General features: G+C 40.2%; 2 protein-coding genes across 2 annotated transcripts in view; one reads left to right on the plus strand and one right to left on the minus strand.

Moving 5' to 3' along the window:
- EPRS1 (glutamyl-prolyl-tRNA synthetase 1) overlaps nucleotides 1–1,148 on the minus strand; it is a 71,903-nt gene extending 70,755 nt beyond the window's left edge. Inside the window, exon 1 of the mRNA XM_014840024.3 lies at nucleotides 904–1,148. Within this exon, the coding sequence (XP_014695510.1) occupies nucleotides 904–949 (46 nt within the window). The 5' untranslated portion in view covers nucleotides 950–1,148. The remainder of the gene's footprint in view (nucleotides 1–903) is intronic.
- Nucleotides 1,149–1,185: 37 nt separating this feature from the next.
- LOC106830427 (TATA box-binding protein-associated factor RNA polymerase I subunit A-like) lies at nucleotides 1,186–23,137 on the plus strand. The gene is made up of 7 exons (XM_070501590.1): nucleotides 1,186–1,317; nucleotides 8,419–8,549; nucleotides 14,115–14,273; nucleotides 19,374–19,440; nucleotides 20,163–20,286; nucleotides 21,808–21,966; nucleotides 22,740–23,137. Exons 2-7 carry the CDS (start codon nucleotides 8,457–8,459, stop codon nucleotides 22,744–22,746), a joined length of 609 nt encoding a protein of 202 aa, XP_070357691.1. The 5' UTR covers nucleotides 1,186–1,317; nucleotides 8,419–8,456; the 3' UTR covers nucleotides 22,747–23,137.
- Nucleotides 23,138–24,477: the final 1,340 nt, after the last annotated feature.

Raw genomic sequence — 24,477 nt, forward strand, 5'->3', positions numbered from 1 at the left:
CCCTATGTGCCCAATTGTATCTAACGGTCTGGGCTTGCGGAACATTAGAAAAGTACTTGTGCGTCTACACTATACATGTGCATTAACAAATACGAGATCAATAAACTACGTAAATTCTTTTGTGTAATTTCCCAAAGAAATAAAAAAATAAGAAATTCTAAGCTATCTGTCCACAATAATCTTGGCCACGTTGAAAAAGCAATTCTAAATCGAACTTAAGATGGATCAGGAAGGTGACGTTCGACGTTTACTACATCCATATGGTGTGTAGTAAAGCAACTCCACCAATCCGCAGTCTGGTTGTTGCAGCAATTACCCTGCTGCCTCTAATTAAAAATAAATGCAACCTCGGTTGAAATTTTAAACGCTCCTACGACCGTCTGCCTTGTTCCCTTTAAACCCAATAAAACTGAAAGAAAATTTGAGTCGAGTGGATTGAAGATCTTTTCTGACAGGAGGGAGAAAGGAAAGTAAGATAAATAGGGGGAAATACTAAAAGAGGGGACGAGAAAATAATAGTATTTTAAGTTTTAACATGCTATTTCTACGAGTAGGTCTCAGTCTCCAGGGAAAACCATTTCAAAAAGGGAGAAGGGAGTTGGCTGGGAGTCATCCCTCTGAGAGAGAGGGTCTGAAGCTGAGCCTCGTGTCGCCCTGCTCGGGCTCACACCGCGCCTCCCTCCACGCCCGGGAAACTGTTTTAGGAACAGAGCCACCTGCCAGGGGACAGAGGGCGGGCGGGGGGCGCAGAGCCCACTCCGTGTACAGTTCGCGGGAGAGGGGCAGGCCCAATCTCCCCGACCCAGCCGGCCACTGCGCAAAGCCGGGGCGCAGCGACCTTTCCCGCCCCGCACCCTCCCCGGCTGATGCAACCCACACAGATCGGCGGCCTCGGCCCCTTACCCAGGGGAGGGTCTCCTGTATTCACGGTCAGACAGAGCGCCGCCATCTCCAAGAGTCTGCAGGTCCACCTGTCAGGCGCCTGTCCGGCGCCGGAGCCACCCCAACCCGCCGAAAGCGAAAGGCTGCAACGTGTGCGCGCGCCTGACGCTGCCGCAGCCTTCGCCCCGCCCCTGCGCCGTGGCCGCCGTCGTTTTCGCGCACACCGCAGTGCGTCATCGCCGCGCGCCGTCTGCGCCACGCCGCGGGCTCCAGGCTCTTCGACCCCGCCCCTCGGCTGCTAGGCTCCGAAGGGCCAACGTGGCGTCACACGCCGCATTCGGAAACACGCAGCCGCAGACCAGAGTTTACGACACTTCGTAAAGCAAGGAAAGCAAGTCGTGAGACGACGGCAGTGTGGTGAGCGTTCGCGTGAAGGTCGGAATAAAATGTGCAAACGGTGTTTTGTGTTCTTGGTGGGTAGTGTGTCTATGTAAACACGGAAGTCCTGAAAGTATACACACCAAACAGACAGCCATGGTAACACTGGGAATGGGGGATGCTTTTCTAATGTTTCCTCATTTGTTTTTTCAAAAGAAAGTTGTATTTTCAAGAGTTATTTTCCTACCTGAAAATAACAGCTAAAAGAAAGGGTTTATTTATAAAAGGCATTACTAAAAGCCGCTGCCCAGTCCGTCTCGGCTTTGTTTGCCTGGACTGCGCCTGCGTGCCTTTCAGAGGGTCATCTGATTCCTCCTCTGAAACCCTTGAGGGTTAGGGCGCTGCAGGCATACTCCAAGGGCTGGTGTTCGAGCTCAAGGGGCCGAGGATTACGAAAAACATCTCAAACTCATCCCTACCCCCATTCTCTCTTAACCTCCTGTAGACATCCCTGTGTTCACTAGGGAGTGCTGCCTGGGTTAAAGGAGACTAGGGTGCTTAATGCAACTATAGAGGAGTTATCTGTTACCTGTCCCAACCCACCACCAAAGCAGGCTGCCTCCTCCATAGCCAGCCTCTACAGTGGGTGAGGCACCTGCGTCAGAAAGAGAGCCCTCCCCCTCCTCCTACCTTCCTATCAGAATCTCTGGGGATGGGATCCATAAGCTCATTGTATCAAGTTCTCCAGGTGATTTCTGTGCACTCCAAAGTGTGCCTTTCTGCCTCCCGTTGTTGACATTGTTTTCTCATCTGCACACTCTGCTAGCTCTTAAGATTCTTGTTTGCTGAAACCTTGTCTTAGACATCTTTGGATTCCCCACAGTGTGTAGCACATACTGGCAGTCTTTCCTGCTCTATCATAGTTGGTACCAGGAAAAGGCTACAAAGCGATTGATGCTGAGCGGGTTGGGAGGAGAGTGATACAAAGTTGACTTTGAAAAATATAATTAAAAATTATGAAACAATGAAAATAAGTTTGTAACATCTTTTATCTTGCAAAATTTAGGTATTCTTGCAACTATGTGTTAATTCTTAGAACAAAAAATACACTAAACATTGAATGTTTCTTTTTGTTGTTTGGTTTTTGCTGAGCAAAGAGGATGAGGCCAGAGCTCCAGGCTAGGAGCTGAAGGGCTGTCCTTGTGGAAAGCACTGGGGCAGTGCTCAGAAAGTGCTTAAGAAGAAAACTTTGCACATTGTTGCATATTAGTGACACACTAACAAAGTAGAATCAGTGTTATTCATTCCATTGTGGAGTCCATGCAGGAATGCCAGCTTGCCCTTCGAGTTGGTAGTTTGCGGGATATCAAGAAACCGGGTCTATGAGAGACTTGCAAAACAGAAGACAGAAAATCACCTGGAATCTTATCAAGTTTAAATCATACTTCTTTACTTATGGCCTCATCTGTCCCCAGACTTGTGTTCTTTGGAGCTGTATTGATTGGTTGATTCTCTGCACTTCCCCTTCTCTTGCGTAGTTTTTCTCCATAACTTCTCTAGGATTGTTTCCTTTCTGTTTTCACATCCTCCATCCAAATCTCAGTCCTGGTATTTATCACGTCGTATGTGGTAAGTAGTGTTTCCATATTATCCTTATGTGATGAGCAGTGTTTCCTTGATCTCCAGGCGTGGAGGTTCACTAATCCCAAAATTCCTGACCTTCTTTCTGTCTGTGATCTCTTCCAAGACGCTTCTGAAATGCCGTCTTCATCATGATCATCTGGCAAGGTCTTGGTGCAGTGTCTTCGTCTAGGATGCCCTCTGCCCTTCAAGACTCATTGGATCCTCATTCTTAGACCTTAAACCTAATGTATCAGCCTCATGTTCAGCTTATATCATTTGGCTGTTCGTCTCTTGCTTTTTCATTATTCTAAGTTTTTTCATGTGTACTTTATGTTGTGTCTCCTCATCTAGACTGATCAGTCTTTTGAGATCACATGTCTGTCTTCTGTTTCTTTTCTTAACCTTGCCATAATGCCTGCTGTAATATTTCTTTTAAAAAAGACTTGCTGATATAAATTGATTAGATGAGTTTAAAGGTCTGTGTTTACTTTTCTTCTTACACGTGGTTGGGGAAAACTTAAGCAAATATTTGATGATTAAAGCAGTTGGAACATGGCATTTACACCGGCTCGCCTGTGGACCATGATTCAACGCCATTCTTCAGCTGACACTTTGTTCTGTAGCAACAAGAGATGGAGCTAGGGTAATATACGGAGTTCTTTAGAGGATCTATAACCTAGATGTCTACTTCATGAGAAAATAAGTTAGGACGAGTTCTCTGTAACCAGACTCACGAGAATGTAACACACGCACTTGCTCTCAGAGTTGGCTTGGGATTTTGCCTTGCTGCTGTGGCCTGTCCTGGTTGACTTTGATGTCCTTGGTGACTAGGAACCCCCTTTTGTGGTAAATTCACACCCAACTTATACTTACTCAGGGATCTGCCTTTTTCTTCAAAAAAAATTTTCTTCATAATTTCTTACCTACTTTTCCCTTAACACCTCATTTCCAAGTTCATATTGATATTTATTCAGTTGATCCACTGGAAGAGAATACCAATTCCTCTTTTTTTGGGGGGCTGCTTTCTCGGCCACAGAGTAGCATGGCCAAAAAGCAGCATTGGTACCAAAAAGTATTTCGTGCCTCTATTATCTATTGCTTTTGAAAGTCTGAGTAACTTTTCTTTTAAACCTTAAAGATTATGAAATATTATAGTCATGCACCACATAACGTTTTGGTCAGTGATGGACTGCATATGCAAGGGTGGGCCCATAAAATTAATACCAAATAGCCTAGATGTGCAGGAGGCTATGCTATCTAGGTTTGTGTAAGTGCACTCTATGACGTTCACACAACGGGGAAATCACCTTAACGACACATCTCTTAGAATGTGTCCCTGTTGCTAAGCAACGCATGACTGTTTACGGAAAAAGTATAGAATGAATTATTATAAAACAAACATCCGTGTAACAACCACCTAGATTAAGGAACAAAACATTGCTGTCCCCCTAGGAGGTCCCCATGTGTGCCTTCCTGGTCACACTTCCTCCCATTCCGTCTCTAGAAAACCACTGTCTTGACTTTAACGATGATCACTTCCCTGCTTTTTAAAGTACTTTTACCACTCAAGTGCATTTGTACACACTGTATTTTAGTTTTACCTATATCTGAATGTCATATTTAAATTCACACTGTATTTATTCTTTTGGGCTTTGCATACTTTGTTCAACATTAGTTGTTTCTTTTGAGCAAGATTAGCCCTGAGCTAACGTCTGCTGCTAATCCTCCTCTTTTTGCTGAGGAAGACTGGCCCTGAGCTGACATCTGTGCCCATCTTCCTCTGCTTTATATGTGGGATGCCTGTCACAGCACGGCTTGATAAGTGGTGTGCAGGTCCACGCCTGGGATCTGAACTGGCAAACCCTGGCCTGTGAAGCGGCGTGCATGAACTTAACCACTCGGCCACGGGGCTGGCCCTGGTCAACATTAGTTTTAACATGCATCCATATAGTTGAATTAGCTCTAGTTTGTTCATTTTTATTGTTGTAAAACATTTTATTGTATGATATTCACACAGTTTATTCCTTCTATTTATTGATAGCCATTTAGGTTATTAATAGTTTGGGGCTCTTATAAAATGTGCTGCTTTGAAATTCTTGGGCGTGTGTACTGATACACATAAGTATGAATTTCTGTGAGTAGAATTGTTATCATAGAGTATGTGTGTCTTCAGCTTTAGTATATCATAGGCTAAACTCTTTCCTACATGGTTGCCAATTTATATTCCACTAGTATTCTGATGAGGATTTTCTTTTGTCTGTATTTTCTCACTGTTTGTACTTGTCAGATTTTTCATATCATCCAATTTGTTGGGTGTAGTGATCTCTCCTGTTTTTTTTTAGGAGCAGCTTTATTGAGAATTGAGATACAATTCTCAATATGATTCACCCACTTGAAGTGAACAATTCAGTGCACTGTAGTGTTTTCACAGTTGCGCATCATTTACCCTAATCAATTTGAGAACCTTTTCCTCACCCTAAAAAGAAACCCTGCACCCGTTATCAGTCACTCTCAATTCCCCTGTGTCCCCCAGTCCCAGTCAACCACTAATCTCTCTGTCTCTAGAGATCTGTCTATTCTGGACATTTCATGCAAATGGGATCATAAAATGTCACTGACTTCTTTTACTTAGCATAATGTTTTTAAGGTTCACCCATGTTGTAGCCTGTTATGGTACTTATTCCTTTTCGTTGCCGAGTGACATTCCGTTGTATGGATATACCACATTTTATGTATTCATTCATCAGTTGATGGACATTTGTTTTTTTTCCACTTTTTGACCATTTTGAATAATGTTGCTATGAACATTCACTTATAAATTTTTGTGTGGATTTATGTTTTTATTTCTCTTGGGTTATGTACCTAAGAATGGAATTGCTGGGTCATATGGTAACTCTATGTTTATCCTTTTGAGGAACCACTGGACTGTTTTCCAGAGCGGCCGTGCCATTTTACTTTCCCACCAGCAGTATATGAGGGTAATGATTTCTCCACATCCTAGCCAACACTTGCCGTTATCTGTCTTCTTGATCATAGCCATCCTAGTGAGGGTGAAGTAGTATCTTATTGAGGTTTTGGTGTACATTTCCCTAGTGGCTAATGATGTTGAGCATCTTTTCATGTGCTTATGGTCCATTTGTGTATCTTCTTTGGAGAAATTTATATTCAGATCCTTTGCTCCTATTTTAATTGAATTACTTGTCTTTTTATTATTGAGTTGTAAGAGTTCTTTCTATATTCTAGATATGAGTCCCTTATCGGATAGATATATAATTTGCAAATATTGCTGTGGATTATCTTCACTTTCTTAATGATGTTCTTTGAAGCACGAAAGTTTTTAATTTTGATTAAGTTTAATTTATCTATTTTTTCCTTTATTGCTTGTGTTTTTGGTTTCGTATCTAAGAAACCGTTGCCTACTCCAGGGTCGCAAAGATTTACACTTAGGTTTTCTTCTGAGAGTTTTATAGTTTTACATTCTGGTCTTTGATCCATTTTGAGTGAATTTTTGTATATGGCGTGAGGTAGGTAGGGGTCCAACTTTGTAATTTTGCACGTGGATATCCAGTAGTTCCAGCCTGTTTACTGAAAAGGCTCTTATTTTCCCACTGAATTATCTTGGCACCCTTATCAAAAATCAGTTGCCCATAGGTACGAAGTTTTATTCCTGGACTCTAAATTCTCTTCTGTTGGTCTACATATGTCTGTACTTATGTCTGTATCGTGCAGTCTTGATTATTGTAGCTTTATAGTAACTTTTGAAGTCGTAGTGTGAATCCTTCAAATTTGTTCCTCTTTTTTAAAGATTGTTTTGACTGTTCTTGGTCCCTTGCATTTCCATATGAGTTAGAAGATCAGCTTGTCAGTTTATGCAAAAAAGCCATCTGGGATTTTGCTAGGAATTGCATTGAAGCTATCAATTGATTTAATTGTGATAAGTCTTCCAACCCATGTACGTGGGATGTCTTTCCATTTATTTAGGTCTTCTTTAATTTCTTTGAACAATTTTACTTTTCAGAGTATAATTTCATATCTTTTTTGTAAAACTTATACCTTAGTATTTTATTGTTTTTGATGCTATTGGAAATGGCATTTTTTTCCTAATTTCATTTTTGGATTGTTCATAGCAACTATATAGACATACAATTAATTATTGTGTATTCTTATTATAATTATTGCGTATTATGTTCTTATATCCTGTCACTTTACTGAACTCGTTTGTTAATTCCAGTAAGTTTTTAGTGGAGTCCTAGGATTTTTTTATGTACAAGATCATGTCATATGCAAATAGAGATTGTTTTACTTCTTTTCCAATCTGGAAATCTTTCGTATTATTTTTCTGCCTATTTGCCATGGCTAGACTCTCCAGTACAATGTTGCTTTTTTTTTTTTTTTTTTAAAGATTTTATTTTTTTTTTCCTTTTTCTCCCCAAAGACCCCCGTTACACAGTTGTACACTCTTCGCTGTGGGTCCATCCAGTTGTGGCATGTGGGACGCTGCCTCAGCGTGGCTTGATGAGCAGTGCCATGTCCGCGCCCAGGATTCGAACCGACGAAACACTGGGCCGCCTGCAGCGGAGCGCGCAAACTCAACCACTCGGCCACGGGGCCAGCCCCCTGCTTTTTTTTTTTTTTAAAGATTGGCACCTGAGCTAACATCTGTTGCCAATCTTAATTTTTTTTTCTTCTCCCCAAAGGCCCCCAGTACATACTTGTATATTTTTAGTTGCAGGTCCTTCTGGTTGTGGCATGTGGGATGCCACCTCAGCATGGCCTGATGAGCGGTGCCATGTCCGCGCCCAAGATTTGAACCAATGAAACCCTGGGCTGCTGAAGCGGAGCGTGTGAACTTAACCACTCAGCCACGGGGCTGGCCCCCCAGTACAAGGTTGAATAGCAGTGGCAAGAGAGGACATCAGCTCTCGCATGCAGTCTTTCACCTTGAAGTCTGATGTTAGCTGTGGGTTTTTCATAGATGCTTTTTATCAGATTGAGGAAGTTCCTTCGATTCCTAGATGTTGAGTGTTTTTATCATGAAGATTATTGAATTTTATCAAATGCTTTTTCTGCATTAGTTGAGATGATCATATAGTTTTTGTCCTTGATTCTGTTGATTTGGTGTCTTGCATTAATTGATTTTGGGATATTAAACAATTTTGCATTCCTGGAGTAGATCACACTTGAGCATGGTCTATAATCCTTTTTCTATGTTGCTGGATTCAGTTTGCTAGTGTTTTATTGAGGATTTTTGAATCTCTATTCATAAATGGACTATAGTTTTCTTTTCTTGTGTTCTCTTTGGTTTTGGTATCAGGGTGGTACTGGCCTCATAGAATAAGTTGGGAGGTGTTCCTTCTGTTGTTTTTTTGGGGGGTAAAAGTTTGTGAAGAATTAGTATTATTCTTTAATGTTAGTTCTAATTCCCTAGTGAAGCCGTTATGGCCTGAGCTTTCCTTGTGGGTAGTTTATTGATTACTAATTCAGCAGAAGTCCTCAATACTGCATGACTTTTCAAAATCTCTTTTCTCTGGGCAGATAAGGATGATTATGCGTACAACACAGCATCCCAGAATATGCTCGACCACAGCTGGAAGACGTCTGTAAACCTTGGTGCATTGATTCAAATTCCTGGAGTTTGGGATCCTTTTGTGAAGAGTTATGTAGAGGTAAGTAGACTTTTTATACAGTTTTATTAGTTTCATTTGGTTTTAAACCTAATCTTTATTGATCAGAAGATACTTTATGGAGAAAATGGTTTAAAAAGAAAAAGAACATGGTGTCTTTTCTTTGGTCTGAATAATTTTTGTTTATTTTACTAGTGTACTTTAAATGTTATCCTGTGTTTATTTCACCACTGGATAACATGTCATGGCCAAATATTTATAAAATAAATAACAACATAGTTGTAAATATCGATTTTATATTATTCTTATTGAGCTTAAAAGAAAAGCAGAAAGATCCTTTATGATTTGGTGGGGTATAGAAGGGAAGGGGACAGAAATCCGAAAGTAGGTCACAATGTATGAGATGAAGATAATGCCTTTTAGGAAGTTCGTAAGGATGTCCTCTTATCCCAGAGTCATTGTGAAAGAACAGGGGGGCTTGGCAGTAGGAATAAATCATCAAAATAATTTGCCTTTTTGTTTTTTACTTATTTATTTTTTTGAGGTCACGTTGGTTTCTAACATTATATAAATTTTAGGTGTATATCATTATATTTCGATTTCTGTATAGACTGCATTCTGTTCACCACCAGAAGTCTAGTTTCCATCCAACACTGTACATATGTGCCCCTTTACCCCTTTCACCCTCCCCCCCACTCCCTCCCTGTCTGGTAGCCACCAATCTGTTCTCTATCTGTTTGTTTGTTAAAGTAATTTGCTTTTTGAAAGTTTCATGAGTGCTAAAGTGATAATTGCGTTGTCAGAAGGTAATCTCTGGAACCATATGACAGTAAATCTGGAAATTCCTTTGTAAGGAAGGGAATGAGGTGAATGGAATTATAATTTCCATTTACTCCTTTTGTGCCTAAAGTTATGTAGGACACTGAGGTTAGTGGCATTCTATGGTCTTTATTCCCTTGTTAGTGTGCCCTACTTTGAGGACTTTATTTATTTTATTTATTTTTTTTTTTAATTAAGATTATGATAGATTACAACCTTGTGAGATTTCAGTTGTACGTTATTGTTAGTCATGTTGTGGGTACACCACTTCACCCTTTCCTCTCCCCCCACCCCCCCTTTTCCCTGGTAACCACCAATCAGTTCTCCTTGTCTATATGTTAACTTCCACCTATAAGTGGAGTCATATAGAGTTCGTCTTTCTCTGTCTGGCTTATTTCGCTTAACATAATACCCTCAAGGTCCATCCATGTTGATGCGAATGGAACAATTTGGTCCTTTTTTATGGTTGAGTAGTATTCCATTGTGTATATATACCATATCTTCTTTATCCAGTCATCAGTTTCTGGGCATTTAGGTTGGTTCCACGTCTTGGCTATTGTAAATAATGCTGCAATGAACATAGGGGTGCATGGGACTCTTGGAATTGCTGATTTCAGGTTCTTAGGATAGATACCCAGTAGTGGGATGGCTGGGTCATAGGGTATTTCTATTTTTAACTTTTTGAGAAATCTCCATACTGTTTTCCATAGTGGCTGCACTAGTTTGCATTCCCACCCACAGTGTATGAGGGTTCCTTTTTCTCCACAACCTCTCCAACATTTGTCACTCTTGGTTTTGGATATTTTTGCCAATCTAATGGGTGTAAGGTGATATCTTAGTGTAGTTTTGATTTGCATTTCCCTGATGATTAGTGATGATGAACATCTTTATATGTGTCTATTGGCCATACTTATATCTTCTTTGGAGAAATGTCTGTTCATGTCCTCTGCCCATTTTTTGATCGGGTTGTTTGTTTTTTTGTTGTTAAGCTGTGTGAGTTCTTTGTATATTATGGAGATTAATCCTTTGTTGAATAAGTAGCTTGTAAATATTTTTTCCCAATTAGTGGGCTGTTTTTTTGTTTCAATCCTGTTTTCCCTTGCCTTGAAGAAGCTCTTTAGTCTGATGAAGTCCCATTTGTTTATTCTTTCTATTGTTTCCCTCATCTGAGGAGTTATAGTGTCCGAAAAGATTCTTTTGAAACTGATGTCAAAGAGTGTACTGCCTATATTCTCTTCTAGAAGACTTATTGTTTCAGGCCTAATCTTTAGGTCTTTGATCCATTGAGTTTATTTTTGTGAATGGTGAAAAAGAATGGTCAATTTTCATTCTTTTACATGTGGCTGTCCAGTTTTCCCAGCACCATTTGTTGAAGAGACTTTCTTTTCTCCATTGTAGGCCTTCAGCTCCTTTGTCAAAGATTAGCTGTCCATAGATGTGTGGTTTTATCTCTGGGCTTTCAATTCTGTTCCATTGATCTGTGCACCTGTTTTTGTTCCAGTACCATGCTGTTTGATCACTGTAGCTTTGTAGTATGTTTTGAAGTCAGGGATTGTGATGCTTGATATTATTTCAACTCTCTTGTATTTATTGATGCTTGCTTTGTTTCCCAAAATATGGTCTATCCTTGAGAATGTTCCATGCACACTTGAGAAGAATGTGTAACCTGCTGTTTTTGGATGAAGTGTTCTATATGTATCTGTTAAGTCCATCTGGTCTAACTTTTCATTTAATTCTATAATTTCCTTGTTGATTTTCTGTCTGGATGTTCTATCCATTGGTGTTAATGGTGTGTTGAGGTCCCCTACTATTATAGTATTGTTGTTGATGTCTTCTTTTAGTTCTGTTAAGAGTTGCTTTACAAATTTGGTGCTCCTGTGTTGGGTGCGTATATATTTATAAGTGTTATGTCATCTTGGTGGAGTGTCCCTTTTATCATTGTATACTGTCCCTCTTTGTCTTTCTTTATCTGTTTTTCTTTGAAGTCTACTTTGTCTGATATTAGTATAGCGACACCTGCTTTCTTTTGTTCATTATCAGCTTGGAGTATTGTCTACCATCCCTTCACTCTGAGTCTGTGTTTGTCTTTGGGGCTGAGGTGTGTTTGCTGGAGGCAGCATATTGTTGGGTCTTGTTCTTTGATCCATCCTGCCACTCTGTGTCTTTTGATTGGAGAGTTCAATCCATTTACATTTAGAGTGATTACTGAAATGTGGGGGCCTACTGCTGCCATTTTATGTCTTGTTTTCTGGTTCTCTTCAATTTCCTTTGTTTCTTGTCCCATTGTTTAGTCTGTTCTGATAGAGAGCTGCTACTCTCTGTTGTTGTCCTTCTACTTATCTCCTTTGCTCTTGGTTTTGTAGCCCCTTTCCTTTTTTCGATTTTTCAGGAATGAGGGTTTTCCTGAGCATTTCTTGAAGAGGAGGTTTTGTGGCAAGGAATTCCCTTAATTTTTGTTTATCTGGGAAACTTTTTATTTCTCCATCGTATTTGAAGGATATTTTCGCTGGGTAGAGAATTCTCGGCTGCAGGTTTTTGTCCTTCAGATTTTTGAATATATCATTCCACTCTCTTCTAGCCTGTAAAGTTTCTGCTGAGAAATCTGCTGATAGCCTGATGGGGGTTCCTTTGTAGGTTAATTTCTTCTGCCTGGCTGCCCTTAGTATTCTCTCCTTGTCGTTGACTTTTGCTAGCTTCACTACTATATGCCTTGGGGTTGGTCTTCTTGCATTGATAAAGTTTGGAGATCTATTGGCTTCTGTCACATGAAGTTCCATCTCTCTCCCCAGGTTTGGGAAGTTCTCAGCCATTATTTCTTTGAATAGGCTTTCTGCCCCCTTCTCCTTCTCTTCTCCCTCTGATATACCTATAATCCTTACATTGCATCTCCTAATTGCGTCAGATAATTCTCAGAGAGTTTCTTCACTTCTTTTTAGTCTTCGTTCTCTCTCCTCCTCTGCCTGCAGCATTTCTGTATTCCTATCTTCCAAATTGCTAATTCTTTCCTCCGTATTATCGGCCCTACTGTTCAGTGCATCTAGATTCTTCTTAATCTCCTCTATTGTCTTCTTCATTTCCAGTATTTCTGTTTGGTTCTTCTTTACAGTATCGAACTATTTTGTGACATAGCTCCTGAACTCGTTGAGTTGTCTATCTGAATTCTCTTTTAACTCATTGAGTTTTTTAATGATGGCTGTTTTGAAGTCATCATCATTTAGGTTATATATTTCATTGTCTTTGGGATTGTTTTGTGTGTATTTGTCATTTTCCTTCTGTTCTGGAGATTTAATATATTTTCTCATATTGCTTGATGGTGTAGATTTGTGCCTCCGCATAGAGATAGAGTTTAGTTACTGCTTCCACTTGTTTCTACTGGTGTGGTGGGGGGTCATCTGTTTATACTGCACCAACCAGGAACCCTATCAGCTGTTGCTAACTGGGCCTGGGCCCCTCTTCGTAGTCACAGTGGTCCTGTGGGTTCCCTCTTCAGCTGTGGGGGCCATCACAAGGGGGCTTCAGGCTGCTGGTGCCTACTGTTGCAGACTACCTAGACGTGCTCCCTCCTTAGGGTCTGCAGCGGTGTTATGGGCTTTCCCAGTGGCCAGGGGCAGGATCACTTATATTTGCAGCTCTCTCGCTATCGGCGCCCACAAAAATCTCATTGTCCACTATGGGTCACAGCAGAGCTATGGGTATCTTCTGCAGTCTGTGGTTAGCTCACCTAGCTATGCTACTTTTGTCCCAGGGTCTTCCAGCCTTGTGGTTGCCAGGTGGGTGCTCTCTACTAGTGCTGTGCAGAGGCTATCGCTGAGGCTGCTGTGAGACTGTAGAGTTTCCCCCTGGGCCACGGAGCCGGGTCGCTGGAACTCCACCCAGCCCCAGTCCTCTCCCCTAGGATCTCGGGGAGCTCCTTGCCCTGTCTGGGGGATAGCCGGAGGCCTTGAGTTCAGTGGCAGCTGGCTGGCTGCTGCCCTGCCTGGGATTCTACTCTTCAGGACCCTCCCAGCATTGTGGATGCTGGGTGGGGCCTCTCCGCTAATGGCAGGTAGAGACTTTGCCTGCTGCCTGGATGGAACTCCAGAGTTTACCCCCCGGGCCGCGGAGCCTGCCGCTGGAGCTCCACACAGCCCCAGTCCTCTCCAGGTGAAAGCCCGGTCAGTGGGGCCGGCGGCGGCAGCTGGCGGGCCACCACCCCGTTTGGGATTCGCTCTGGGAGCCTCCCGGCATTGTGGATGCTGGGTGGGGCCTCTCCGCTAATGGCAGGTAGGGTTTTCCCCGCCGCCTCCGGTGTGTAACTCTGGAGCTTCCCTCGGGGCTTAGGTGTAATTGTGGGGGGCTTAGGTAGGGCTCTGGTCACCTATTTCCACCGTCGCTCCTCTGGTGTGTGCTCCCTCCTGCCCTTGGTGTGTGGCAATGTTCTGGGGGCGTCCGCTGGAAGAAAGCTGCTTGCAGGTACTAGGCTGTTTGGGTGTTGGGGTCAGAGAGTTTTCTGAGGACTTTATTTTTTATAGAAAGAGTTCTTAGGTTGAAGTTGCTGCATTCTTCAGTAGGAAAATATGCTAAAGAAACAATGGGAAACCATAAGGGTTGCAGGTGATCTTCTCTGTTCCATAGAGGTTGTAACCTGTGCTGGTGAAAGCAAAAGCTGTCATTACTCTGGTTCCCTAAACAGTATATACTACTTGTCACTTTTGTAAAATTTTGTACCCATTATGTTAAGTTGTGCATTATCTTTCATGTAGCTATCTTACAGAGTTTAGCTAAGATATTATGACTCATTTTATATAGATGCTGGAATTCTATGGGGATCAAGATGGAGCCCGAGAGGTTCTCACCAATTATGCCTATGATGAGAAGTTCCCATCGAATCCAAATGCTCATATCTACTTATACAACTTTCTCAAGACAGAGAAGGCACCAAGGGAGAAACTGATAAGTGTGCTTAAGGTACAGAATTTTTATTCAATGTTTGAATGGGATTGGGGATCTACTTTAAAACATTCTTAGGTCATTGCTTTCCAACTTCTGTATTATAGCACCCATAAAATGACAGTGTGTGTGGGGTACACTGAGGTAAACAGGAGGCTGCAGGGCCAGGAGACCTACCCCCCACTATCATTCCGCCACTCCCTGCCCAAGAGAGACTGAGGGGAGAGGATCAGTATTTCAGAAACCCTTTGCCACCCTGGTTGGAAAGTTCTGCATTGCTATTTTTTAAAAAATCACCTTTTTGAAATGTAATTTACATGTAATAAAGCACTTATTTTAAGTGTACACTTGGATGCATTTTAACAAATATATACATCCATGTAACCACCAGGATAAGATAGCGAACATTTCCATCACCCCAGAAAGTCCCTCATTCCCCCCAATATTCCTGGCGCCATGTAACCACTGATCTACTTTCTGTCACTATAGATTAATTTTACCTCCTCTAGAATTTGATATAAATGAAATCTTACAGTATGTACTCCTTTTGTTGTCTGGCTTTTCTTGCTCAGTGTAATGTTTTTGAGATTCATCCATATCGTATCAGTAGTTTATTCCTTATTACTGCTGAGGAGTAGTCCATTTTGATACATGCATTTCGTGATGAACATTTGGGTATTGCACTTTTTGGCTGCTATGAATGCTACCGTCAACATTCATGTACAAATCTTTGTGTGCACATATATTTTCATTTTTCCTGGGTAGCTAGCTAAGAGTAGAATTGCTGGAAAGTATATGTTTAACTTCTTAAGAAACTGCCTAGATGTTTTCTGGAGTGACTGTACCATTGATATTCCCACTGGTGATGTGTGAAAGTTCAATTTCTCTACATCTTCATCAATATTTGGTATTGTTAGTCTTGAATTATAGCCATTCTAGTAGGTGTGTAGTGGTGTCTCACTGTCGTTTTAATTTGCGTTTCCCTAATGACTAATGACATTGAGCATCTTTTAATATGCCTGTTGGCTATTCCTGTATCTTCTTTTTTTGAGGAAGATTAGCCCTGAGCTAACATCCACTGCCAATCCTCCTCTTTTTTGCTGAGGAAGATTGGCCCTGAGCTAACGTCTGTGCCCACCTTCCTCTATTCTATATGTGGGACGCCTGCCATGGCATGGCTTGATAAGTGGTGCATAGGTCTGCGCCTGGGATCCAAACCGGTGACCGTGGCCGCCAAAGCGGAGCATGTAAACTTCACAGCTAAGCCACCAGGCCGGCCCCCCCTGTATCTTCTTTTGTGAAGTGTCTGTTCAAATGTTTTGTCTGTTTTTTTGCAGGGTTGCCTTCTTATTGATTTGAAAGTTTTTAATATAATCTGGATATAAGTCCTTTGTCAGATATATGGATTGTGAATATTTTCTTCCAGTCCGTGGCTTACCTTTTTGTTTTCCTAACACTATCTTTCAAAGAAACAAAAATTTCTAATTTTGATGAAGTGCAGTTTATTCATTTTTCTTTTATAGTTAGTACTTTTTGTCTAAGAAATCTTTGCCTACCTCAAGATAATGAAGATTCTCTTTTTTTTTTCCCCTAGAAGTGTTATAATTTTGTTTAGGTCCCTGATAGATTTTCAGCTAATTTTTTTGTATAGTATGAGGTCAGAGTCAAGGTTCATTATTTTCCATATGATTTTTTGAGCACCATTTATTGAACAGACTATACTTCTTCTCCTGTTGAGTTACATTTTTAACTTTGTTGAAAATCAGTTGATCATAGATATGGACTCTATTGTATAGAGTATATTTCTCTACCTCTATTTCTCTACATCTATATTGTGTAGATGTATATTTCCATCATATACCAATACCACATATCGTGATTACTGTAGTTTTATATTTTATAGCAAATTTTGGAATCATACCATGAAAGTCATACAAATTTGTCTTTTTCCAAAGTTGTTTTTAGCTTCTCTATGTTCTTTGACTTTCCATATATATTTTTAAATCATTTTGTTGCGTCAAGAAAATCTTGCTAGGATTTTGAACCTGTGGGTGAATTCTGAAAGAGTTGGCATCTTAACAAATTGATGTTTCCAAACTGGACATGATATGTCTGTCCATCATTTGCCATTCATTTAGGTCTTTTATTTCTTTCTGAAATGTTTTGTAGTTTTTATTGTATATATTTTGTTAACTTTATCCCTAAGAGCTTCATGTTTTGGATGGTTACTGTACGTGGTATTGCTTTAGAAGGTTTATGTTGTGGTGGTAAAGTATGCATAACATAAAATTTACCATTTATTTGTAAGTGCACACTTTAGTGACATTAGGTATGTTCAGAATTTTGTGCACCCATCACCACTATCCAGTTCCAGAACTATTTCATCGTCCCAAACAGAAACTCCGTATCCTTTGCACAGTAAGTCCCCACAACCCCCACCCCCAGCCCCCTGCTAACCTCTAGTCCACTTTCTGTCTCAAGGAATTTGCCTGTTCTAGGAGCCTCATCTAAGTGGAATCATACAGTATTTGTCCTTTTATGTCTTGCTTATTTCATTTAGCATGTTTCGAGAATTCATCTACGTTATAGCATGATCAGAATCTCCTTCCTTTTTAAGCTGAATAATATTCTTTTGTTTATATATTACACATTTTGTTCGTCCATTCATCTGTTGATAGACATTTGGGTTGTTTCCAATTTTTGACTGTTGTGAATAATGCTGCTGTGAACATGAGTGTACAAGTATGTGTTTCCCTGCTTTCGCTTGTTTTGGGTGTATATCTAGGAGTGGAATTGCTGGATCATGTGGTAATTCTTTGTTTAACCTTTAGGGGAACCATCAGACTGTTTTCCCAGCAGCTGCATTATTTTACATTCCCACCAGCAATGCATGAGGATTTACATTTCTCCACATCCTCACCAACACTTGTTTTTTTTCTTTTAATTGATAATAGCTGTCCTGATGGATGTGAAGTGGCATCTCATTGTGGTTTTGATTTGCATTTCTCTAATGGCTGGTGATATTGAGCAACTTTTCATGTGCTCATTGGCTATCTGTATTTCTTTGGAGAAATGTCTTTTCAAGCCCTTTGCCCTTTTTTGAATTGGGTGATTTATCTTTCTGTTGTTGGATTGTAGGAGTTCTTTATATATTTTGTGGTTGGTTTTTGACATGATATTTTAGAGGAGGAAGAAAAAGAAAGGTCCTTTTCAACCTAAACAGATGACTGAGAAAAATCCTTATCTATCAGTCTTCTTTTAAAAAGCCAATTAGCTCTAATGTATACTTACATGTTCGTTAAAATTGACATTATCAAACCCTCAGATGTGGAAACTGTACATTTTATGAAGTTTTTAACAGGCTTTGTTTTACTGCATAATACTTTGGAAGTTGCTCTTCTAACCTTACCCTCCAAGGTTTCCTTTTACCCATTTGTACAACAAAAGATTACAGATAGTTAGAACATAGCAAGATGGTGACTTCATTCAGATTGTCAGTTACCAATGGTGTTTCTGAAAAGACTTTTTAAAGTATAACAGAGAATAACTGTGTTGAACACTTATTTATGTTCAAGACAAGATAGATTTAGAGAAGTTCCGTTTTTCCTTTTGAAAACTTCAATATTTGAAATTAACTCAATAGCTGAGTTTAATAGCCAATGGAACATAGTAGAAGAGAGGATTAATGGACCATATAGAAAATATCAGGCTAAAGCATGGAAACAAAAGGATAAAAAGGGCAGAAAAGAGTGTACAAAGACTTGGTGACAAGGTCTGACATGCAGTCATGCGTCACTTAACAATGGGGATACGTTCTGAGAAATGCGTCATTAGGTGATATTGCTGTTGTGTGAACATCGTAGAGTGACTTACACAAACCTGGGTGGTGTAGCCCACTGCACACCTAGCTGTATGGTACTGGTCTTATGGGACCACCGTTGTACATACAGTCCGTCGCTGACTGAAATGTTATGTGCCACGCGACTGTATTAATAATTGGAGTCCCAGGGAAAAGAGAGAGAGAACAGGGCCAGAGCAGGTAATGCAACCAACAAAAAAGCCAGTATTTGAGGAGCTAACGGTTAAGAATTTCCCAAAACTGATGGAAGACTTCTAGAATTCTGATAATGTTCTGTTTTTTGATCTGGGTGCTTGTTACGCGAGTGTGTTAAACTTTGTGAAAGTTTATTGAAGGACACATTCAGCATTTGTATTCATTTCTATTCCTTATGTTATATTTCAATAAAAAGGTTAAAAAAAATCTAAATGAATTAAGCCATATGCAGAATTCCTTAAATCATAAGATAGATGTGATTTCACAGGAACCGACTGTTAATAATTCTCTCTGATATGAGAATATTAGAATATTGATCTTGATTGATTGATCTTCTTTTCAAAAATTATTCAGAGAAATTAATGAAATTTACTTTTCATTTTGTAGGAAATTATGTCACTGTAAGGTCGGAGGGCCTCAGCAAGCAGACAGAATTAATGCATTTCTATTATAAAGTGTGTTGAAATAAGAATTACAGTTTTTCTTAAAATCCTATTTATCGAATATTCATAGAAATAGTCCTTCCTATTCTTAAAAAGAAGAATCTTTAATTTCTCCCTGTTGTGTGAAAAGGTTGTATAAATACTTACGCGAATCCTTTCTCTGTACTGTGTTCCTGAGCACAATCTTCCCAAATAGTCATTCATGCCTTTCTGGGTTTTTTGTTTTATATAATTATTCTGTGACATCTTGTGATCAGTAAGGATTAAATATCTTTTCTGTGTGATGGTGATTCTTTTTTTCCTTTATTGTTTTCTCAGTCCTGGTTTCTGAAAAGAAATTAAGGTTTTACATGTGGTAAATGGTATAAAAATGAGTAAGGAGAAACTAAAATATCCCCATCTCTTCCCCCCACCCCCGTGACTATCTTGTTGTTAGTGGAGAATTTTTTTTAAAAAAAGCTTTACATAGAACACCTTTCTATACCCAAATTGAAACTGGATAAAAGCAAAGTATCTTTTAAATCCTTGCCTCATTTCCTGAGGGCATATTAGACAGCAAGAACTTGAAAGTAAGCTGAAATTTGAGAATGTGTAAAATTACAAGATTATTCTTTCTTCCAGATTTTGTATCAGATTGTACCATCTCATAAACTGATGTTAGAATTCCATAGAGTACTGAGAAAATCAGGTAAATAATTTTTGTTTTATATCTCTTTGCACAGGTAAGCTGTAGGCGAGAGATAGCAAACTGTGGCCCATGGGCCAGATCCACCCCTCGCCTGTCTTTATCAGTCAGGTTGTGCTGGAGGACAACCACATCCGTTGGTTTTCATATTGTGTGTGGCTGCGTTTGCATTACAGCAGCAGAGGTGCATGGTTGTGACCCAGACTGTATGGCTCACAAAGCTTAAATGTTTAGTCTGGCCCTTTCCAGAAAGTTTGCTGACCCCTGCAATAGAACATTAGTCAATAATTAGCAAGAGAGAAATGTCTTTAATTTATATAATTCACCTCATTTTAATCCCTACTGGGTTTCAGCTCAGTATGTAGAAGAACAGACTTCTTCATAGGAGAAAATCAGCTTAAGTCCAATAGGTACTGGGACTACTCAGTTCTTCCAGGAAAAGAGAACTTATATAAAATGTCCAAATAGGGCAGGTATTTTAAACGGTGCTCTCAGTAGTATATAACCCATATAGAGATCACACTAACCCCTGAATTCGTTAGCATGGGCTAAATTATTAGATTGTTCAGATTCATTTCAGGAGAGCATGAGCAAAATGAATTATTTTAAGCTGTTAACCAAACTAGAAGACTCAGGATGCAGTAGTATTTTATCAACTGAATGTGTTTTTCAGCTTTGTGCACTTCAATACCTAAAGGAAACTCTAACTGTTACGACCATTGCAGAAAAAGAAGAACACCACAAACTGGGGTTGGAGGTGTTATTTGGAGTCCTAGATTTTGCTGGATGCACTAAAAATATAACTGCTTGGAAATATTTGGCCAAGTGTCTACGACAGACCTTAATGAGGTAAGTAAGAGACACACAGTTTACTACTGGATCAGCATAAATAGTGTTTCCCAGTATTTTAGTTGGTATCTGTCAATTTTTAAGTGAAGTTCTTTGCATGTGTTTTTGGATTTCTTGAATTTGTCTTCCGCTGTTTTCTTCTGAGTACATCAGAAGCAAGGAAATACAAAGTCCCAAGTATAACATATAAAAATTCTATCAAGATCTTTTTACACTATCGAAATAACTACTATAACTTACGCCACATTGCGGGGGAATATGTGTGTATTCAAATTGGAAATAAGGACTAGAAGGGGTCACTCCCACCCATCGCTAGATTGCTACACTCTTTGTAAGCTCTTTGTGCTTTGTGTGTCGTCAGCTCTGGGAAGGCGTGGGGGGCAGCTTCCTCCCCGCTGTTTTCAGTGGGATTGTTAGGGTCTCCTTAGATCAGTGTAGGTTATTCATTCAACAAATATTTATTAAGCCCATTGTGAGCTGGGTATCTGAAACTATACCTGTGATCATAATTTCATCACTGCCACATTTTGAGCAGAAGAAAAGGAGTGGCCCTTTGTCATTGTCACTGTGTGTGAGAAGAAAGGACATCACAAAATTAAGTTTCATTTACTTATTACATCGTTTTAGTAGGTTAGGAAATTCATCATCTGTAGGAACTTGTTTCAGGCTTCAGATCTGACTTGACCGTGGAGCTAGCACAGTGCTGATTATAGAAGGTTTTGGTGTGAAATGTTGATGTACTCATCGGAAACCACTTTCCACCTCTAACACACTGTGTAAACCCCTGCTAACCAGAAGGTTCTTGAAGGCAGAGAAATGTACTGTTCATTTTTGAACTTCTGAAAGTTCTGCCACAGGGTGCAAATAGGTGCTAAATAAGTATTTGCTTGATTAAATTATTGACGAACACTTAGCATTGTCTGGGTTCAACTGCCAAACCTGTGTGTTCATGTATTTGTATAAAAATGGCATCTTAACTTGGATAGTAATTCTTTGTAGCATATATAATTTAAAGTGAGGTTTTAAAGTAACTTTTAAGTAATGATAATAATAGCTGACATTTATTCAACATTTACTGTGTACCAGACAGCATACCAGGGACTTTACATGAGACTGTTATACTACTGGACCAGTTTAATCCTAATAACAATGCTATGAGATGGGTACTGTTAATATCCTCAGGGAAGTTGAGGCTCAGAGAGGTTAAGCACCTTGCCCAGGATCACACAGATAGTAAGTAAATGGAAGATCTGAGATGTGAATCTAGGATTTTGAGTTCAGAGTCTGTGCTGTTAACCGCTGTGCTGTATGGAACTCACTGGTTAGTTAGATGGAAAATGGGCTGTGAAGATCAAGGAGGACTGAAAAGGGTTTGCTTTCATGCGTGTGCTATATACCATGGCCATGCTCAGAAATTCGTTTTCCTTGTCATCTTTCCATAGACTATACTCAAGGTCAGATTCTGACACTATAGATCTGTCCTCATCATTGGCCTTCCCTTTTGACCTTTTTCTATTCCAGGAGTCACCTGGCCTGGGTTCAAGAAGAGTGGAGCTCCAGGAAAAACTGGTGGCCAGGCTTTCACTTCAGCTACTTTTGGGCAAAAAGTGACTGGAAGGAGGATAAAGCGTTGGCTTGTGAGAAGGCCTTGGTGGCTGGAGTATTGTCAGGAAAAAAAAGGTACATGGCTTTGTTTTCTTTTCATCTAGACGTAGCTCTTGGATGATTTTGAAATTACAAAGAGTGACCATTCATTCCTGTCACAGTTTACCTGGTACTGTGCCTAAGGCTATAGAGGCTGGAGAAATCACTGTTGAATGGAAAAATGGATCCTGAGTTTGCTTCATGTCTCTGAAATATTTAACAAGTGATCCTCTTACCATTGTAGTTCTGTGAGAAGCAGGTGGAAGTTCTGCTGAGTGCCAGGCTCCTGCATTATCGCCGTCCAGCTGCCCGCCTGATGGCTGGAGTGAGGAGACAATTTCTGATCTCTTCTAACCTACGACTGATTTATTCTAATCCTTCCCGTCGAGGTTCTCCTCAGATTAGTCTCTTATTATGAATGCCTCTTGGCTGTTTTATAAGCTAACCTTGAGAAGGAACCTTTAGTAATTTGGTTTGGAGAAGCTCATTTAATATGTGAATGTGTATAATAAGCATCTCACCTTAACTAGGGTTTGGGAGGCAAAGTAGGAACAGGCTAAAGTTTGTGCTTTAATTATGATGGAGGAGAAACGTCATCGTATGTGGGAAGCAGTACATTTCATTGGTGACAGCTCTTAGAATGTGCGTAGGACCTATGAGTATAGATAATACAAATCAGTCTATTTTCATGGTCATTGGTATGCCAGAAACTGAAGCAAATTTTAAAAATGAAGAAATACACTTGAACAATTTGATTCGTATTAAAACTCTGTTTTTTTTTTTTCATGTTGCTTTGTTTTATTTTTTAGGTTGTAGATATTTTCGGTATATTTCAAAACAAGATCATCAAGTCTTCAGGAAGAAAATTAAGCGGATGAAGAAATTAGTGAAAAAATACAGTATCGTAAATCCAGGACTCTGATACGGAATTTTAGTTATTTCCGATCAGTAGCTACAGTGTAGCAGCTCGCTAGGTAGTTATCGAATGTATTTATTTATTTGGTGTTTCAAGAAGCCAGTTTTATGGCTACAAAAAAGTTATTTTCATATATTTTTTTACATTTCTTTTACTGTCTGTTATGGCTAGAGAAACAGTCTCACTGTCTTTGCTCTTTGCAAATATTTTATTTTCCCTTTTCGTACCGTTAAATGTAACATTTATTAAGGAATAATCTTCGAGCAAAAAATATATTTAATTAGAGAATCCAGTTCTACGGCAGTTATTGCTTTGTAGATAATTTGCCTCTGACTGTTGCATAGTGAATATAACTCGTGGTACTGTTCAGTGAATTTACATTCTTCTTTTAGGTTCTAAATGATCCACGTCAGGTTTACCACCATGAAGAATATATTGGTGATGGATTCTGTTGAGGAATTTTGGAAACAGAAAGATTTGGGAAAGGACGACTCCTCCTTTCTCTTTGGGTAAAAATCCTGGCAGTTTGGTGCTAAGAGACCTTCTGATGGAGGGGTACCCTTTGGTTTTTTTTTGAGGAAGATTAACCCTGAGCTAACTGCTGCCAATCCTCCTCTTTTTGCTGAGGAAGATTGGCCCTGAGCTAACATCCGTGCCCATCTTCCTCTACTTTATATGTGGGACGCCTACCACAGCATGGCTTGCCAGGTGGTGCTGTGTCCGCACCCGGGATCCAAACCCGTGAATTCTGGGCCGTCGAAGCAGAACATGTGCACTTTACCACTGCGCCACTGGGCCGGCCCTTGGAGGGGTACCTTTAACTCAGGGATGATTCGGCTTAGAGAGGGTAGAGCGGGCTAGCTGCTTCAGCGGGTGCTGGCCCTACTTAAAAGACTCTAGGTTGGTTTGTTTGCGTGGCACAGCAATCTAAGACATGCTTTAGAACTCCTGTGTCCTCTCCTTTCTCTTGGAAACTAGGATGCACAGTAGGCAGCTGGACAGTGGAGGAGACCTTGCCAGTGAAATCGTGTCCCGGGGTCACACAGTAAGCCCAGTGGGAAAGCTTGGCTCAGAAGCCAAGGACAACTTTCCCGGAATATGAGCTGAGCTTTATAACATGTTGTAATAACTGGTAGAGTAAGTGCTTCTTCAAAACTGTCTTGGCTCTTACACATTGACTGTTCAGATAACTAGTATTTGAGTTCCAGTAAGGCTCGCTGACTTCAGTGCAAGTGCAATTTTAGATGGCAAACCACACATTTTCCCCATTGGCTTATGTTCCTATTAGTTTTAAATCCTCTGCAAGAAAATTGGGGGACAAATTATGCTTTGTCAATAATTTAATTCAGTATTTTATACTTAGTAAGAAAAGACTATCAACAAATAAGCACCCAGCCTTATAATACATATGAAACAAGGAGTTGCCCCACAGAACCAAAATAAACCAAGTTAAAGCTACCACCTGAATAGGACCAGCTTCACTGTGGGAGTCCATGACTGGGTTGTATAGGAGTTCTGTATAAGAGCAACACCTTAGGAATGAAACTCGCAGAGGATGTGGACATCATCACAAAGCACAGGCCAAGATCGTCAGGGCCTCTCTTCCCTGAAACCTTTAGTCCAAAGTAATA

The sequence above is a fragment of the Equus asinus genome, chromosome 30, assembly GCF_041296235.1.
Source record: "Equus asinus isolate D_3611 breed Donkey chromosome 30, EquAss-T2T_v2, whole genome shotgun sequence".
NCBI classification, from domain to species: Eukaryota; Metazoa; Chordata; class Mammalia; order Perissodactyla; family Equidae; genus Equus; species Equus asinus.